Source organism: Ceratosolen solmsi, unplaced genomic scaffold (genome assembly GCF_000503995.2).
Source record: "Ceratosolen solmsi marchali unplaced genomic scaffold, CerSol_1.0 scaffold53, whole genome shotgun sequence".
NCBI classification, from domain to species: Eukaryota; Metazoa; Arthropoda; class Insecta; order Hymenoptera; family Agaonidae; genus Ceratosolen; species Ceratosolen solmsi.
In genome coordinates, this window is record NW_011948441.1 from 1,471,108 (window position 1) to 1,491,919 (window position 20,812).

At 33.4% G+C, this 20,812-nt stretch overlaps 1 protein-coding gene across 1 annotated transcript in view; it reads left to right on the forward strand.

The window, feature by feature from the left end:
* Window positions 1-20,812, forward strand: part of mwh (multiple wing hairs) — a 58,695-nt gene that overhangs the window by 36,363 nt on the left and 1,520 nt on the right. Inside the window, exons 4-7 of the mRNA XM_011503980.1 lie at window positions 1,301-1,592; window positions 19,152-19,370; window positions 19,596-19,925; window positions 20,237-20,658. Coding sequence (XP_011502282.1) covers window positions 1,301-1,592; window positions 19,152-19,370; window positions 19,596-19,925; window positions 20,237-20,658 — 1,263 coding nt within the window. The remainder of the gene's footprint in view (window positions 1-1,300; window positions 1,593-19,151; window positions 19,371-19,595; window positions 19,926-20,236; window positions 20,659-20,812) is intronic.

Below are 20,812 nucleotides of genomic sequence, written 5' to 3' on the forward strand. Positions count from 1 at the left end.
GAGATAAAGAGAGGCGTAACGCCGCGCTATTGGCATTAAAGTGGCACACACGATCGTAAAAGTTCGAGTGATCCGATTTCGAGTCTATCTCCAGCTGTCTCGACCGTTATTACGTGCGTATGCGCACACGCGGGATTAACCTGTGCAACGCTTTTTTTGGAGGCCTAATGGCCTTGACTCCGCCTTACACCTTTTCTTTCCCTTTCTACTTATTTGGACTGTTATTTTAGTTCCTGGTGTTTGGGTTTAATGAACTCGAGGATAACTGGATTATGAGGACTGCGTTAATCGGTCTCTTGTTAATCGAAAATTTTTAAACGATATCTTTTTGATGTTATGATATTCTTTCTTTATTTCTGTGCTTAATGCAGTTCAGGACTTTCTTACTTTCGATTGAGTAGTATTATCGAATGTAGATCTTATAACCCAGTTATTTAAAGTATTTATTTTCTCTCGCCAAACCTCTACAAACCACTGCTTATATATCATGTTTATTTTATTTATATACACGAAAATATATTAACTAATCGTCGAATTGGCCGTACAAACACAATACTTAATCTTGAAAAAAAATAAAAATAATCTGACATTATTTATTCCCTCAATACATTTACAATTTATAACAAATTTTTCTAAATTAATAATAATTTAGAATAAGAGTGCATCTGATTTACATTAATTAAGCGTATATGGGAATATACGATTTATTAAGCTATTTTAACGATACTATAATTTTGGTAGCCATTCTGTTGTATTTAGCCACTAGTAATATACTTTTTAATTTTAATATATTACTAGTAATTTAATAATAATATTACTATTAGAAAATAATATTACTAGTAATATGATAATAGCTCGTAATTGATTGTGGCTAGGCATAACCTTCCTCCGCTTATACACGGTATTTTTATAAAAAATAAACAGAACTGGAAAATATCGTGTTGGATCGTTCAGTCATACTGATAACAATTCTCTTTATAATAATGCATTATATCCATTTACGTAATATAAGATAAATTATAGCAAACTTTGAAAACTATACTATTTTAGGTGTCCCATTTTAATTGAACTACATTATTTACCTAAACGTTGATATTATTAAAAGACTATTACATATTTTTGGCTAATATTTATAATAAAAATAAATAATCTTGGTAAATTGCAAGAAAATAATTCATATAGAGCAGCATTTATATAGAGTTACCTATTTAGAATTTTTGTTAATTTTGACGAATCAAGAAAGCAGCCTATTTCTAAATCATTTTTGACTAATTTATGATTTAATGGCATTCTTCAACAGCTTCGTTCAGGAGTTTGCTTCGGCACCTGCGGAGGGTATTTCCTTGCTGCTGGAAACGCTTCGAGGTATTCAGCTGTCGCAGTCGACGCCACCTTCGGGTCAGACAGGACCCCGTCGACCTCGGGCTCGACGCGCTGCCCTCGACGAGTTGGGATGTGTGGAGTGCTTAGGAGCATGTGCCGAGCGCTGCCCCGACGCCGCTCGTATTCTTGCACAAGCACAACCTGGACTCCTCGCTCTCGCCGTCTGCCTCACCAGTAGCCTCAACAGATCGCGGGTTCTCGCACTCCAGGTTGGTATTTCCATTAGGTTTATTTCTCATTACTCTCGTTGTCCGGTCGTGTAGTCCCTCTATAATAATCAAAGTACATTCGGAGGAGCTAAAGGATTTTTATCTGATATACTATATTAACTGCATTACTTGGATTATTGAAATAAAAGAGCACCTGTGGCACTTTTGTATTTTGTAAATATAATAAAGAATACCGTTGGAATTAAATAAATCAATAAATACATACATACATATGTATATTCAACAGAATTTAATAAAACTTTATAATACTGCTATAAAGAAGCATTAATTTTCTGTTTGACGTGGTATAAAGAGATATGCTCTCTCTATCTTTACACTAAGGTGTCCTGCAAGAGTTATGGTACAACGAAAATTGTATAACGTTATTTACTTTATTAAAAATGCTTAAAATTATGACGAGGTGAGCTAAGTATAATTTAATGGAATTCATCCTTTCACACGTATTTGGACATTTTTCGAAATACGATTTATATATAATACATCTAACCTAAAAAACAATTTCAAAGAAATTTTGAAAAATAAGTTTCTGATATACTACTAGTACGATCTTACAGACAATTTTGCGAATTCGGTTATTCTATATGCAAATAAATTAGTTTTAGATATTAAATTAGTAAATCGAGACAAATATATACTTATTTCTTACGAATTATTTCATTAAACAAATCAATACAAGTAGTCAGAAGCTTAGTATCTCTCACGAGTCTGTTTTATAAAACGAAAACCTCGAACATATTAAAATAAATTCTTAATTATCTTACTTATTATTCAAAAGAATAACCATGTGAACAGCTAGTCTAACTTTGTCTGCGCATTACTAAAAGTGTGATTTATGAGGGAAAGAATTTAATTCAGATAGCATTATCCCACAAGTTAACCTACAAATTGTGCGTAACGTAAGCCAACGCTATCATTCAGGATTTAGCATCAGTTCAGCGATTTTCTTTACAGATAAATTAAACTCCACTACTCAACGATATAACGACCGATGGCGCCCGTCTTTTCTCAACATTTCTCTACCTAATGTAACATCCATGTACCGTTCACCATTATCGGATTCGAGGTCATAAATGACATTGCACTTGCATCCAAACGGCCTTTTGTTTAATATGAAAAGCCATTAACCCATTTGTGTGAACTTGGGGAAAATGTGGGCTACGATATTTGATAAGTACGTTTCATTATAATGCTGCAATGATCTTTCAACTATTTTCATGACTCTGCAATTTTATGTCCCTTGCGTTCACAAAAGTATGGAATCTCATCTCATACCGTTTATCGAAAATATCATGAATGAAAAAGTATTGGTGTATTATTAAAACGGTATTAATGAAATGGCTTATATCGTTTATCGACTATTACGAATTGTGACGTCTTAAGTCTACAAGTATTCTTCTACATTATATAAAGTTTTACAAGATGCAGTAAGATAGAATATCGCATGTACATAATTTTGTTATGTAGAAAGACAATAAATCGTGATAAATTTATAAACAAAAAGATAAAATATTATTATTATAATATGTACGATTAAAAATATAATATCACAGAAGAATTTTATTATGGGCATTTCTTTTTTGCAGCGCTAATTTGTAATTTTAATTATAAAATTAAGATTTTAATCGATCGTTTTATCAAGTATTTCGGTAAATATACTAATAAATGATAAAAATTTCCATATGAATATTAATTATTAATATAATATGGAACTTTAGGAAATATTATAAAATATTAAACCTATTGAATATTGTATTACACAGAATTATCTGCGGCTTTGTTATTCTAAACAAAATCTTTACATTATTAAATTAGAAAATTTATACAAAAAATGAATTATTATTAGTACTATGTTAATGCCATGGATATATTAATGCATGTATTACAGACTGTGTGATACTAATGTATACGTTAAGTAACGTACATGCAGATGAAATAGAAATTAATTTGTATTTTTAGATATTTTTCGATACCGCCTACAATCATTTTTTCAGCAAATAGTCGTTAAAAATGAGCATTAATGAGTAATATCCTTTGTTGTAGAAATTATTATATTTTTTTATTGCACATACTAATGTCAACTTACCTAATGAAATATTTTGAATACATAAACTCGTAATTATCATAAATTACGGATTGTTATAGTGCTTATGCACCTGTGATTTTTCAATTCGATTGGTGAATATTGAGAATTTCACAATGGCACAATAATTTACCACCACAAATAATAAATTCTTTATTAATATTAATATAATAATTATATGAGCAATGTACGGTAAAATTCTAGAAATTGCTTCTTATTACGTACTTATAAATATGTTTATATAAAATTAAAAGCTATCTACGTAGTTGAAATGGAATACAATTTCTGATCCCAGGCGTTTATATTGAAACGTCACATTTACATTTCATGAATATTGAAAGACTGTTAGAAATTATTTTCCTGCGTATATTATCATTATTTAACTGTACTTATTTTCACTGTATTCTTACAATATATGTTAGTAATTTTAAAAAATACCATAAAAATATAAATATTGTATAGAAATATAGGCATGGCTAATTGTATGATGCATGTTGAAACTTTATATTTTATAGTTATATATAAACCTACATATACAATACATAATTGCATAAATTAAGTATTGTATTGTGCACATATTTAAAAACAAGTTTTATAATTTAAATATTAAGTATCTTTGTAATGTTAAATACTTTTTGGCGATCACAAATAAGCGACCATAAATATAATGGTATTTCATGAATATCTGCATCGACAACAACGATGCTTTTACAGGTTAATCCAATCTTCTCATCACCGATAATAGTCATTTAAAGATTGAGAATACAATGAACAACTGTTGAACCACAATTTTTCATGTAGCCTAGAGCAGTTCGGTAATCACTGACTAGGATGATATTACTTTGTAAGATAATACGGGAATTATCTACCGATTTAGTTTCGGATAGTCTCGGATCATAGGAAAAATATTTCCATTTTCAGTCGTCATTTAACACTTATTTAGTGAAATTATTCTATTTATAAATATACTATATCTAGTTCTTGACATTGGATTTGCCTGATTGACTGCTCAGATATTATCCACATCTCCTACAATAATCGAGCAGCTGGATAAAGGAGTCTGCTAAATTGCAAAAATGCACAAATATCACTGAAAAACAGCAAAAACGCCTTATCAAAGCATGTTAATCGGAAAGTCGTATAAATAGGCGAACAAATAAGGGAAGAGGCATATTGGCGATTACGTCAGTGACAAGGAGGAGGGGAATTCGCACGAGATAAATGATAAATCTCGGGTGGCCCAAAGGTGGGGAGCGGCACGGAGGGAAGACGGGCATGCGCGTTTGTTCTTTTTATTTGATATTTTTCTGCTTTCTTGTCAACGTAGCAAACCGTTAGGCAATACGCGGTACGTTACACAGTCGCGCCGACATGAAGTTCGTGGTAATCGCTGCTTCGCTCCTCGCTACCGTTCGCGCAGGCAAGTGTTATGTGTCATTTTTCATTTTACGCATTTCTCGGGGTAGAGGGTATTTGCAAAACAAGGACCCAAAGAGATAAATCGAAGCCTCGGCTCCTCCCCCCTCACATTTTCCTTTTGTTTTGGCTCACTCGACACAAAATAATTTATCTGGTGTATTGTAGAGGAGATATTGGGCAAATCGAGCGTTGATTGCGGACGCTTTATACATCATAAAGTATTCTTTGGCAATCAGTCAGAGATCGATGATTTTCCATGGCTAGTTCTTCTTGAATATGATACGCGTAAGTATATTTCAGGTAGCTGCTCCGACTCGGCAATTGCCATCTTTTGTTCGATCGAACACCATCGATTTGTGTAACGGCCAGAGGAATTTAATTTCTGTATTTGTTATTAATGATATTGAAACCGTATTTAACTCGTCTATGTATCACTTTCATTTATTTATTTTTTGTTTTGTTTTGTTTTTCGTGTACTGCAAATAATGATTATTACAAGTCTTATATTCTTATAAGAAAATAATAATATTGATAGAACGTTAGAAAAAGTATAGTACAATGTTTTTTATTTTTAAATATAATCCGTATAGTTATGCTATTTTTAACGTACTAATAGTCTAATGGAGAACAATCTTTCAATTATTAATTGCACGTTTAAGAACATTGTGAGAATTAAGGAATAATGAAATTACATTAAAGTCATTGGAATTCACAGGTACATTTTATTGCCAAAAATTTTTGAAATATTAAAATATTTATTTCAAAAGATCTTATAATTATTAAATGCCATTGATTATATAAAAGTGATTTTCATAAAGAATGAGTATTATTAACGATTATGAAATGTGACGAATATATTAACAATGATTAAAATAAAAAAAAAATTTATTATCATTCAAAATGATTATTTCTCAAATTTAATTATTTTATTAATACTTTTGTAATTAATTATTATAAATTGATAAAAAGAGATAAAAAGAAAAAATTTTGTACTCTACAAAATTATATAAATTTGCAAATTATTTACGTATTTTACATTTGCTTTATTAAAATTTTATCATTTCGAATTAGCAAACAACAATGTTTTTATAAATATTAAAAACTAATAATATTTTTAAGTAAATATGTTATACTGAATGTAATTTTGAATGTTATATTTTTTAGAACAGCCAATAACCAAAGATTAGCAAAGGCACTTGACTATCGATTAATAATCGAGTGCCACTTAATAAATAGAGTTCCTAATTAACAAATACGTCAAACATCTCGTTTCTTAAAGACCTACACTAAAGAACCCTATGATTGACAGCAGCGTTCGGCTTGAGCGAAGCCTGCGGTGGTGTCTTAATAACGAATCACCACGTCCTGACGGCGGCTCACTGCGTCGCCAACATCCCTCTGAATTGGACATTAGCGAGAGTAAGACTGGGCGAGTACGACACGACCACGAGCCTGGACTGTTTTTACGAAGGCGACTACGACAATACCACAACTTGTTTACCCAAGGCCCTCTCTATTCCTATAGTTGCGAAAAATGTCCACGAAAGCTACAACAACTCTGAGCGCCACCACGACCTGGCTGTCATACGTCTCGCCGTCTCCGTTAACATCACACCCATCTGCCTGCCCAACAAGGCCGCACAGTCGCGAAGGTTCCACGCGGCAGGTTGGGGTCGATTGGCTGGGCGTTACGGTAGCGGACCCAAGCTCCGCTCCATCGTCAGCCTTTTCGACGTGAATATCTGTAAGGATGGCTACGCGCTGTACAAAATCATTCCGGCTAGTGATCAATTTTGTGCCGGGGGCAAGGCCAACGAGTGGCCTTGCTTCGGGGACTCAGGCGGACCCCTCATGGGCGTCAAGAAAATGGACGACGGCAGCTATAAAATGGCTGTTTATGGCATACTTACCACTGACTCGCAATTCTGCGATGTCGACGGCTGGCCCATGAAGTATACCGATGTCTTTTATCACCTTGACTGGATCCGTCAACAGATTTTGTAACAAAGCTGAAACGATGTTGATAGAGGAATAAAAAGGATTGAATAACTGTACGAATGAATTGGTCCAGTCGATATTTACTTTATGACTCGAGATAAGAGTTGCATATGATTTGTATTGAAATTCTTATTAGTTTATAAAACAAGAATTTTCTGTTTCATAGCGAACCTTTCAAAAGCAGATACTTTTTTATTTCATAATTTATGACTTTGCATTGTTAACTTAAAGATTAGTTTGTACCTAATTAATTTAATAAGCTATAACCGATTAGTTTACGTTAATTCAATAATTATAAAACTAAAAATCAAAACAAAAAAACAAAATGACAATAATTATATAGAAGAAGTTCATACGATAAACCAAGTGTATATATATATATATATATATATATATATATATATATATATATATATATATATATTGTAGTGTTTTAATAATACAACGTAGCCCTTATTACAGAATAAATCCGCATTATTTAACGAATAAGTTTCAATCAAATCCTTATTCTCTTGAATGGGCATCGTTTGCAGTAACTCAACGTCAATTCCAAAATAAATGCGAGACAAGATGTCGCGTATCCAATGAATAGAATCAAGATTATCTTCTTATTAAGCGACACCTTGCGACTCTTCAGGAAGTAGTTCTTCGTAAAGAGATCCGTGTTGCCGTGAAAAAGCTGCTCGGTACCAAAAAAATTCTTGTGCATAAGCGTGAAATTCATAATCGAACTCTGATACCAATACGATATTAGTCCAGATTCGAAAAATATGCGCAAGATAATGTTAAATCGGCCCACGTAGGGCGATGTCTTTGTCAGTAGCATGGCAGTCCAGCACGGCTGGACTATCGGTTCATTCACCAAAGTCATTATCCATCCGCGTTCTTTATCCGCGTAGTTCCTCGCCATCAATTTTCCCAGGATGCTATCCACCTGCGTACAAATAATTCCAAGAATCTTTAAACGTAATAAGCACACTAGAGTAATGTCTGCTTAATGTACATACTTGTCTGTCCATCTCTTTATGTTCATATCAAATTGAAAATTTAAATTTATTCATGCAAATACATCGTAAAATTATGAAGAATACTTACACTCCTTGGAAATAGCATTGGTAAGTATAAAATCAAGTGCAACATCCTATTATTTTCAATGGCCTTAAAATTTCCATAATAATAAATTTACAAATTCATTTTAAAATACGTTTAATAGTTTGTCCCATAGTGAGTTGCTTTTTATGAAAAAAAGTGCAATCCTATTATTGTGCAACATTCTATTATTTTCAATAGCCTTAAAATTTCCATAATAATAAATTTACAAATTCATTTTAAAATACGAATTAATAATTTGGTCCATAGTTAGTTGTTTTTTATAAAACACAAATCGAATTAAAACAAAAATTATTACATATAATCCAATAGATAAATTCGATCAATTAGAAAATTAAAGTTCGAAATTGCAAATTCAACGGCGTAGAAGCGCAAGTTCGAATTAATCATTGCACAGAAATTCCACAAAATCTCTCGATTTCAACGAAGAAAAAAAAATTCAGTCACGGTACTACATTCAAATAAGCTAAGATAAGTCAAAGTCTAGTGAAAGATGATCGTTTCCCCGTACCGTACCGATTCCCAATGTACTTGAAATAATTAAGCATCGAATGAGTAGTACGCGGTTGATAAGTTCGGTGGAACGAAGTTTCTCTGCCGTAGCAACGAAGATGGTCGGAGTCGAGACAAATCCTCCTTTCCCAGTATATCCCGGTATAGCTCCTGAAAGCTGATGTAGCTGATTAGCAGTGGTGCGTAAGTTCTTGTTTTTCGAAGCGACTCCATGACTCCCGTGGGACCGAATTATAAATTGTTAGGCGTGGCATGACACTTGACAGCGAGTCACACAGAGACCGAATGATTGGCATGTAATGGGCGTCACCGTCTGTGTCCGTTTTTGCATTTTAACAAAACCAAGCCGATCGGGGAGATAAACTTGTTCGATGAACTCAACGCGATTGGGAACATATTTGTCTGAGGGGGCTATATCAGTGGGAAGGCGTATGTCATATATGAATGGCGCGAGTGTGGCAATCGATAAAGTTAGCAAACTCTCGATTCACTATGCGCAATTACGCGAAATAAGATAAGAGCCGTGGTGAATAAATGTTCTATTCAATTTATGCGATTTCTGCATTGTAATGGGATATTATTGGTTACCGATACTCATAGTCCGATATATTTTAAATTGGGCGTTTTTCTCTCGTTAAAAAAAAAACGCCTTTTTATTTCTTGTTTTTTTTTTTTAAATGAAAACGTTTATCTTGTAATTATTAGGCTTTGCTAAAAATGATATATTGGAAGGAAAAAACTTCGATTGAAATACTTCAGACACTTAATTTACCTTTATGCCTGTTCAAATTTACGTACCAAGACTCGCAAAAGGGAAGCTAATTTTGATTTATGCGTATTACGCCTCTACGTACGAATATTTGAAAAATACTCGCAATAACTACAACTTTAAGTTCATCAAAAGTTAAAATCTTTATTCGCATGAAATTAATTAATTAAATGACAGATAAAACTTTAATTCTCAAATCGCTCCAATGAATAGGCATATTATTTGAAAATGTCATTTCTAATGAATAATTAAAATAAATTCAGAGATATATTTAACGAGTGTTTTGCAGCAGCTAATGTTTAATGGGATCGTGTGAATCGTAATATTCAAATGAATATATAAAAGTTTATCAAGATAAATTCGCCAACTTCTTAGATTAAAAAAGAAACGTCATATTGGATTGAATTTAAAATTTATTTGTAGTGAGAAAATCAATTTAATTCTAAAATGAGTTGATTAATCGGGCATGTCAAGCTAAGGGCTTTTCTCATAACAACACGGATACTCTGCCTATCTAATAAAGCTATGTAAAAAGCTCTAAATGGTTATTTATCGCGATAATAACTAGACCAAACGAGTTTTTATTCTATTTTTTTTTTTCAGTTATATTTATTATTTGTACTTATGTGCTTATGCAAACGTAAATTTACACGGGCAAGTGCAAAGATGCGTGGGTTGTACTTCGTAGGTGCCAGTAATTTACTCGAATTTTTCGCTGAAACTTAATACTAATAGTGATATCTTACTAGACCGGTCTAACATTTTTAAACATATTAATTTTACAAATTGTTTTGATCAGTTTTTAGGCATTGGATAATAAATCTAAAAATCCATTATTTTTTTTATTCTTTACTTATTAATATATTTATAGACTATATATATGTATATATATATATATATTATAAATAAATAATTTATACTTTGGAATCAATAAATTTTTAATTTGTGCCTGCCAAGTAGCTTATTTTTTTAACTTTCGTGTTTTTATTCGTTAAATTACTTTATTTACGCTCAATCATTTCATTCTCGATGATTGATAACTTGACAGAAACGGTCTTTTTTAGCATTTGTCACTTCATCGAAACTGCTGCATAATATAGAAAACTTACAATTATGAAGTATTAATTATCTTATAATGTCGCAGCAATTTTTCGATTAATTAATTTTATACTTTATTCGCAAAGAATTTGCTGTGTGAAAAATCTTAAAATTCTAATTAACCGCTCGATTTACTTTTTCTTCAATTTTACGGTGTCGCTGATGTTCGAATTATATTAGTTTTCAAGAAATTATTTAAAATATTGTTTTAGACAGTCCGATTTACGGTCGTCGCCAAATCCAATAGTTTTTGTCGTCTGAATTTTACCCCAGCCACACGGATACGGTAGCACAAAAAAGAATATTAATATACGAGCTCGAGAGCCTTGTAATACTGCAAAATAATAGAATGTTACAAAATATTTTTTGCTCCCGTAACGAGGAAAAATAGAACGAGACGCCCGTTGGTCAGTTTTCACACTTTGTACACTGCTTGGTGGGAATTCTCTACTTATAGCTGACGTTTACGATGTATTCCGATGCGTAATTACGAATGATAGCTGCTATCATTCGAGCCAAAAAGTTGGCTGTATCGGGGGGGGGGGGGGGGCGTTCGCAACAAGAGTAGGAGATTCTATGTGAGGTATCGTTTAATGATTGTACGTTAATGAGAAAAGAGTAATACGTTTTTTATTTACTACTACGTGTTTCATCTTTTAATGATTGAAAGTGCTCGCTCAGTAAAATAAATATTATATTCATAGGGTGTGTGATATTCATCACTTTTCCGCGTTTTATTATAAATTATTTATTGAAAATTGAGATAATATATGTAAGGTTGGATTTTATATTCTTTTGAGCCTCCGTGTCTATTAATAAATTAATTATAGTTTCAATATTTTGCTAAATAAAAAAAAAAAAAAAAAAAAACTTGTTTATACTAGCATCTATAAATCCGATATTTTTATACTCTTATTGCAACTTCTTGTATCTCACATAGCAATATTAAACTTTCACGGTCGATATTTAATAATAACTTAAAAAGAAAAAGCATGAAGTTCTGTTCATTTATCAATGGGAGCAGTCACATAGTTAACTATAAAAATAAATAGTATGATAAATATTAATGAACCTCAATTTGCTTTAGTTCATCGTCGAGCTACGACACGGGCAAGATTATATTTTTCAGAATGCACCTCAACGACTGAGCACCAAAATCATTATAAGATTAAACGTTCTTCGAATTTGCAACATCATGCGAAATAATGAATATTTTAATCAAAGACTGTAACTTGCACTTATTTTAAAAATCAACGGTAAGAGTCTCAACTCTGATGAAAATTGGTTACTCAGGTTCCTCTCGCGATCAAAATAACTTTTAATAAGCATTTGCCCACTTGAACATTTGAGCTACCGGCATTATCTACACCCTTCTTTTATTGCTCTTGCTACTTCGTTGTAACATGACGTTATAGCTTTCTCTTTCTTTGCTTCTACTTCTGCGAATCACGAGCCCTCCCGCAAAACTACCGATGCCATCTACTTATCAATACTACCCCGAGCGCGAGCTATTACAAAGCCATTCTTAAACTTAAAATTAGTACTTTTCTGTATGATATCTCTTGTCACTTCTTTTATTTTCTTGATAGATGCTTGTTACGGCTTGCACGTTTTGTCATATACATATTATCCGCCTTGGCGATTAATTTTCTTTTCTTTTTCTATTTCTTTTTTTTTTCTCTCGAAGGCCTTCTATGAAGCAGTATGACAAGCCCAACGTCTTTCCGTTCATTCTTTCTAATAATAAATTTTCTAATTAAATATCAACGAGTCTATCTCGTGAAATCGAGAAATTTCTCCTTCCCGTTAAAAATTACCTTCTCATTGTCTCTCACTGTTTCCAATCCCTTGACATTATGCAGTTTAAGAATCGTTAAAAATTCATAGCTAAATACCACGAGAAAATATATTTTTCAATTCACCGTTAAAACTTCGAGCATAACTTTAATCGTCGTATAATATTTATGCTTACTCTAACTAGACATATTTTAAATTAGATTAGATATTAGACTCGGGCCGGGGAACTATGTTTATTCTCCATATTCACTGACCTCGCTAAAAGCCGTACGTTATAATGTCAGCTCATAAACATACGATGCCTCTCGATTTGAGCTCGATTTTGTTATTGGATTATCGATTTTAAGGACAAAAAGCCTTTTCAACCATAATGAAATAAAGAACGAAGAGCATTGCTTACCTCGCAGGCGCTGACGGCATTTTGATTATTAATGAGCATTTCAATGCATCTCGGCACCTGCTCTTCATCCATAAGTATCGATGTCTCCAGCAGCTTCTCTAAGGCTGTGTGATTGTAAAAGGAAATGGTCTTCTTCGCGCTGTGGGTGATGGTGGGCACGATATCAGCATTCATCACATCCTGGAGCGTGTGCAGATCTAAGAATGTGTCACGCCACAGATAGATGTCCAATAGTTGTTCGAGAATATTGACCGAGAGTGCAGCGGATATGATAGCCAGTGTTAAGAAAAGGACTCTCTCGTAGGTTTTACGAAGGTTCGCGGAAATTGAGATGCCGACCATTATTTTTGCAATGTTGAAGGTTGTCCAGATCTTCGTGTCAAGACGTAGCAACCGAATTATGATGAAGAAAGCGGCCAGTGTGGCCGCGATGACTAATGCTATGATCATCAGGTTGAGGGATAGCTTAGTGAAAGTAAAGTTTATGGTTGAATGTATTGTGAATTGAATTGCTCGACTCATACGCGTCATCTTTATACAAATGTAAATTGTCACGAAAGATCGTACAGGCATTAAAGAATTATAATTATAAATTAATTTAATATTTTAATATTCATATCTAATAAGTAAATCTAATGAGTGAAGATTATTTACTATACGAATTGAATAATAAGGCTTAACCAATAAAGAAAGAAAAAATACACATCAATGTCATTACCTTTGTTACGGACTTGCCATACTGTTTAACGATAAGATTACTTGAGAACGTATACAAAAAGATGCTGGACTCGAAGATCAAGTCTTCCAGTGGCTTAGAAATAATCATTCCGCAAAAATTCACTACAAAATCAATGCTCTCGTTTTCCAACGCACTTTCCATATACTCATTACTAACGTTGAATCGCTGGACATTCGGATTCTCTGAATAAATTATATTGAGCTTAGCCGTAAAATTCATTATTTCAGCCAATGTTCGTGTAATCATCACGTCCATTCCTTGAGCGAGACTCCATAGATCATTCCCAGTGTAATTGCGCTCGATCATAACCATCGGGACGTCATCGAATATCCCCGTTCTCAGTGCATACCCATGCAGATCCTTTAGTTTTTCGACAAATATTTTCTCTTCTTCATTATCAAGAAGAGTTTTCACGTAGTATGTTTGATTAAATGGATTGAACTGATGCATGAATATCGCAAATCTGTCGGTGGAAGAGTGAAATAAATTTTTCGACACCTTAGATTTGACGAGTTCCAATAGAAGAATATCCAAAAATTTGTGATTCCAACTGAACTCGAAGAAATCACGAAGCCTTATCCTTCTCGCTGAGTTGACAACAAAAAATATGATTTGAGAACGAGTTTCCCATATTGTAAAGTTAGCTATAAAGGCGACGCTGTCGATAAGAGCTTGATCTATATTATCCTCATAATCGTTGTTAATAAATAATAGACTCAACGATTTTCTTTGGGATTGAAAATTTAACCATTTCTTTGTGGATAGCAATCGATTGTTCAGTAGTTGAAATAAATCTTCTATATCTACGGATATTATTGGAAATCGATTCGTTATTTTTTGTATGAATTTCATAGATATCGATGAGAACTTCTTAGACATTTTATTATATATCGTAATTACGTGAAATTGTTGACTATATTTAATATAGTTAATTATGTAATCTATTATATCTCTTTCTGAGAAATCTATTGTATTATTGTACACAACAAGTGAAAATAAAACAAATGAAACGTTTATTAAACGATTCATGATTTTGACAATGGATTGTTAAATTACATACAAAAATACTCAATATTTTAAATTAGAATCGTGTACACCGTACGATTAAGAAATTGACGAGCTCATTAATTACAATAAACTTAAAAGTGTTTGGAAACTCTCGTTAACTGGTCGATAAAATTTGAGCGATGGAACGCGTATTTACACGCGTTAAGCGCGTTATCCTATAGATGCTTAAATAAATAATGCAAATTCAACTAACAAGTGATCTAAATAAATAAACAGTACAAATTGAATATTGTACGTCATTGATAATGTTTATCTTAAGCTCACTTCTATCCAATATATTTCTCTATGTACCTAATACTTTTCCTAATTCAAAGTCATTATATATTAATGCGCGTATTTTCAACTTATATGATTAGTAGTTTTTTTTTTTTTTTTTTTTTTTTTTTTTTTTTTTTTATAAATAGCGAAATTCTTATCGTTAATCTTTCTTTTTAATTTTAGGTTAAAATTACAATTTTTTTTAATATTGGAAACAGTTTAAAAGTAAGTTGGTCGACAAAATTATTTTAATAATTAAGACAATTTATCAATTCAAATACAACATTGTTATACTAATGTAAAATTATACTAATGTAAAAACAAATTCAAAATTATATATTATGTTTTAGTTGACTCAAACGGTAAAAAAAATTATTAACTAAAAACACGTTTATGTAAAATTAACTAGCCGTTTTCAAAATTTAAATATATTTAAATATAAGTTAATAACATATAGTATATTAGTAATGCACTCATATATAGTAATATAATTACGTGCATTTATAAATTGAAAAATTTTTTATAATACGATTCGATAAGAAATTTAAATACTTTGAAGATGAGAAACTTGCAAAGAAAATTATAATCATCAAAATCTTAAACGAAAGATTGTTATTTATAAAATTATTTATAAATTTACAAAATTAAAAGAAATGTTAAAATTAACTTTAAAATTTATTAATTATCCTGAGAATATTTTGAAAGAGACAATAATCTGCAATTAGCACATTATCGTTTAACAATAGAATGACGCAGGTAATATCGTGTGTGTGCACAACTAAAATAACTGATTATCAGTTCGTCCAGGAACGTAGCGCAGGATGTCAACTGTCCGATGATTAACACGAGGATAACATTGCGCGCTAGCGATCCTTCTCTTGGCTCGGTGAATCGTGGAATGCTGCATCGTCCGGAGGTGATAAATACACTTACCGGTTGTTGATGATGATGCGATTGCACGAAGTGACGAAAGCTCCTGGTCGCGCTAATATTCTTAAGGCCGAACTTGAGGAATCAACGTAAGGCCTTATCGAAGCCTTCGATCTTTTGTTTTCATTGTGAGTTAAGCCTTTGGCGACCAAATGGGCCCAGAATGTTATCGATCGCACAATCGTTCACCGATCAAGTTACATTTATCAACGATTTAACGCGATCGATTACCCTATTCTTAGAATTTTTTAGGGCAATATTACATGTATTATTCTTGATTGTAATATACTTTATTTCAAATTACAAGTCTTTGTTTCATGGAAAAGGAGGAGACATCTTTTGTATTATCAGTTTATTATAAGTAAGTTAATTGTGCCACTCTTATTGAGAGTAGTTATTGATAATAAAGGGTCAATTAAGTATAATGCATTATAATAAAAAAAAAGCACGACGTATAAAAATCCGAGTTTTGTAGTTAATAGCGAACCGGATAAAGAGTTAGCGCAAACAATTGAGTTATACGCGTTGGTGGTCATTGTATCGTCGATAACAAGACGAGCGATGCCGTGGTTGGATAAATATCGGAACATCTTGATATTAAGTATTTCTGGTACATATCATTTTTCGATCATCTGTGGCGGATGCGCAAGCGAGTCGAAAACGAAACAAAAGAATATAATCCTTTCGTAAATTCAGCGAGGCTGGGATCTCAGTGAGTTATTCATTAATACCATCGTTATATCGTAGGTCGTATAGATTTCGCTGTCTAATTTCAGCAGCCAAATCACCGAGGCTATCGATATAATTACGATCGTTATTGCGCATGCTATAATCGCCAAATTAAAGTATATTTTGAACTCCGACATGCCGTAACCCTTGATTATCAGATGTCCTGCCGTAATACCATGCTGATTTATCCATGGAAAAAGGACGTGTAATCCTCTCGATAAATCTAAAATTTGTCCAATAAACCTTTTTAAACTATTTGAGCTTATTAATAGTTAGAATGTTAAAAGTTTGTTAGAAGCTTATTAATGTTAGAAGTGAGCTCATGTCTGCTGAATGATGTTATATTCAATTCTTATGAAACTTGTGGAAACCTTTTAACTAGTTTCTTTAAATAGCGCATTAAAAATAATTTATATAACTTTTTTGAATAAAACAAAAATTATAATTGAAAATTCTTCGTTGAATGCTAATTCTATACGAAGAAAATAATTCCATATTATCCTTTCTACCTTAATAATTATCATGAAAAATTATACATTATAAAATTTGATAAAACTCATATATAAATCAAGAAAAAATTTTCACTCTTATTATACATATCATTATACGTATTTGACCTTAAAAATAATTATACACAGTGTTTGATATGCATTTTGAATAAATATATGATTAAATTGGTGAAGTTATTATGCTACATTACATCTCGTAAATTCTGTGCTAATAAACCAAATTAAAAGTTGCTAGATTTGCGCTAAACCAAGTAGGTAAAATAAAGAATGTATCATTAATAATTGTAAAGAAATAACCTTTTGTATGAAAAGTAATCATTATGCTTTAGAAACACTGTATAATCATAGGGAGACTTTCGTTTCTTAAAAAAAAAAAAAAAAAAAGCAAGCATGTTTTATTCTTACTATATAAAAAACTATAATTATTTCAGTAATGATTTTCATCTTAAATCATAAAACGAAAATGTAGTATAATAATTTTTTTTTATATCATATGTAATAAATATTTTATTTGATATTATCTAATTATATAATTATTTAAACGGCTTGATATTCAATTGATAGTAATTATTTAAATAGTCGTGAAATTATTATGTATTAAGGAATACTTTTATCGATGTTCGAAGAACATAAATATAATATCAATATAAATATAACATAAATATAAATCCTGCGCAATGGATGAACTTATTGTTTAGATTCAATACAAGTTTTTAAAGAGCATCATCGATGAACCGATAACTTATGTTAAAAAAAAAAAAAAAAAAAAATACATGTTCAGAATATCAAATTAAAACAATATATTTATATCTATAAGCATACTGGATTTAATGATCGTCATGGGAATGAAAATATCATTCAAGATTTTTTGGACAGAAAATGCGCTTGCACCGAAAACAAATTTGACCATCATCATTTATCGAAAGTAGCTTTTCTTTTTATTGAAACGAGCGATTATTCTTTGTAGCAATTTGTCCAATTCATTAGGACAAACGATAATTCATCGATTCAAAGATTAGAAGCATTTAGGGCTTCTACTAGTTATTCGGCGTTGAGAAATCGAGTTCTAATAGTCACCTGATTTTGTATTCAAAAATTATTTTTCACAGTTTCGAGTACTTTTCTAATAAATTTCAAGCAAGGAGTAATATTATAGAGTTTTTTTTTTTTTTAATGACGTGAATATGAACGTGGAGAAAATTCCTTGGTGACCAATTTTCATAGCGACCGACCAAGATGTGACGCCCGGTGATTTCATTTCCCTAAATTTTACATACTACAGGAATGCCTAAATTCACCAGACAATAGAATTTGAATGAAAGACACGAATCGGCCGAGGGTTACACTACCGGCCACCCAAAGAATGCGAGTAATCTGTTAATGGAAATAGAAGTTAATGAATCAATCTCTTACGTCCATATCAAGTTTTTAATGGACGCACTATTGTGACATGTCCTTATCACAACGGGAATCCAGGGAGGGGCGAGAACCATGCAGAGTCTCCAACTTGGCGCGGACTCATGAATTTTAATATTGCGCACGGTCCCGCCGGTACCTCATCTATTTTAATGAGTCGTCGCGGCCACGAGGTGATCGAACCCTCTGTAATATTTATGGTCGGCGACGCGATTTTTATCCTCTCGTTTTCTTGCATCCCGTGGCCCTTTTTATCCGTCGCATTCCGTCGCTCCGTTATAGGCATTTCCTACTGAGATACCTACGTAGCTGGCGCGCATTAATTAATCTCCCTCCATCTTTCTTTGGCACGATTTACTTTGTCCTGAGTATTGAATTAACTAATTTTGTTCACTATGCGGCTACAGCCGATTATCTTAGATGCGAGTGTACGCGCTGCAATTTAATTTCTTAGTCGATTATTCACACAAATCTTCGTCACTGCTTGACATTGATATTACAGCTTTTTAATAAATATATCATTTATTATGAGAAGCTTCTTTGTTGAAAATGCCTATAGTCCAATTGATTATTTTTATCAATTTTACAGCACTCGGTGCGTCACAATAAATGGATTCTCATGCATTAAATGCACGACACTCTAGCCTTGGCATTTTTAACGATGCATCTTTTCTTTCGATTGACACTTGTATCCCTCTATTTCAGTTACTGACGAGGGTGTGCCAGACGACCGGTGGTCATGCAGCCGTTTCCGAAGCCGTGTCCACCCTGAGGTTGCGTTACGGCGAGGGCGGGAGATTCCGCTTTCTTGCTGGCGCACTTCTTGCCTCCAAAGCTGCCCTCGCTCTTCGTGTTGCCGGTGTCTCCTTCCTCAATGCCTTTCTCGCTTCAGCGCCGCGAGCCCAAACTAAACTCTACATACAGGTAAGTCCACTTGGTTGATGAACAAATGCCGATGCTTTAACGTGAGCTCTTATTCGCATTTATCGAACACGAAATTAAAATAAATTCAGAGCATGTGTATGTTACAAGATCCTCGCGACGAGGCGTCTTTGGCAATTAGACTCGATGAAATCGCAATACCAGTATGTAATATACTGCTGAAAGAACGGTGTTAAAGCGACAATGTTATGCTTAAATTCGATATAGGCGGAGGCATGCGAAGCAGGACTAGAGCCGCGCGCGCTCCAAGAGTGGTTGAAATACGCTGACGATGAGGAGCCGCTGACGGAACTACTACGGGAGGAGGTACGTAAGTGGTCACGGCACTGCGTTGACGTGGACGCACTCCAAGGTCGAGCACGTCGAGCTGAGGAAACTTGCCGGCTCCTCAGCAAGAAGGTATCTGCCCTTCAGAGACAGCTCCAGAAGATTCAGCTCGAGCGCCTCAACGAGTACAACAGCGTCCCTCAGGTGAAAAAGCAAGAGATTGGAGATGCGACAATGGCAGCTAACGCTAAGGACGAGGAGGTGCACGTGGTGAGTATAGACGGTGACTCTCTTTGTCAATATGCGAAAAACGGATTGTTCGAGAGACGAGATTGTCGACTCAGAGGTTTATCTAATTAACAATACTATTCTGTATGAGCTTATATGGAATTTGCGTAATTAATTTATTATTTACGTAAAAAGCTTCTATCCAAGATCTATAACAAATGAATGAATGAATCGGTATTTCAATATTCAAATCGATCTTCGTAAAGCGTCACTATTCCATTGAACAATCCAATTGATATTCGAATTTTTTATCATAAGCGCGTGTTACGCAGTAATATCCATCGTCTTCTTAGCACGCGAAAATGGAAGTAGAGAAGAAGGTGTCGTCGAGTGCCGAGGACGAGGGCATTAGCTTCTCGGAGAGGTCGAGCAGTCCCGAGGCTCAACCGGTAAGACCATCAGTGGCTCATGGCATTGATAACGATCAAGAAACGACCATCGACGACGTCATCGAGGAATTAAGAATCATCGTAAAAGACGCGGAGGAGGAGCTCCACGATTGGAACATCATGCCAGACACAAGTTCCAAGATGCAGACGGCAGAGTTTGGTAAAGCCTCGTCCACAATAAAACTACCGGCCAAGGGGAAAATCACACCACCCAGTAAAGCCCGAGAATGCTTGAGGAACTCCGAGGAGAGCGCCAGGATCGACCGAGGTCTTAAGTCCAATGATAGTTTAAAGATCGTCGTACTCGGTCCTCATCAACAGACTAGGTAAATCGACAGTTTATTTAAGTATAGCGATATGCGCTTCACATACTACTAGGGACGAAAATGCCAAATGTTTGTGTAAAATTGCATTTAAAATGCCTCTGCGAAGCTTACGTTCGAGTCATGTAGATACAGATACGAATGCTTATTAATTATA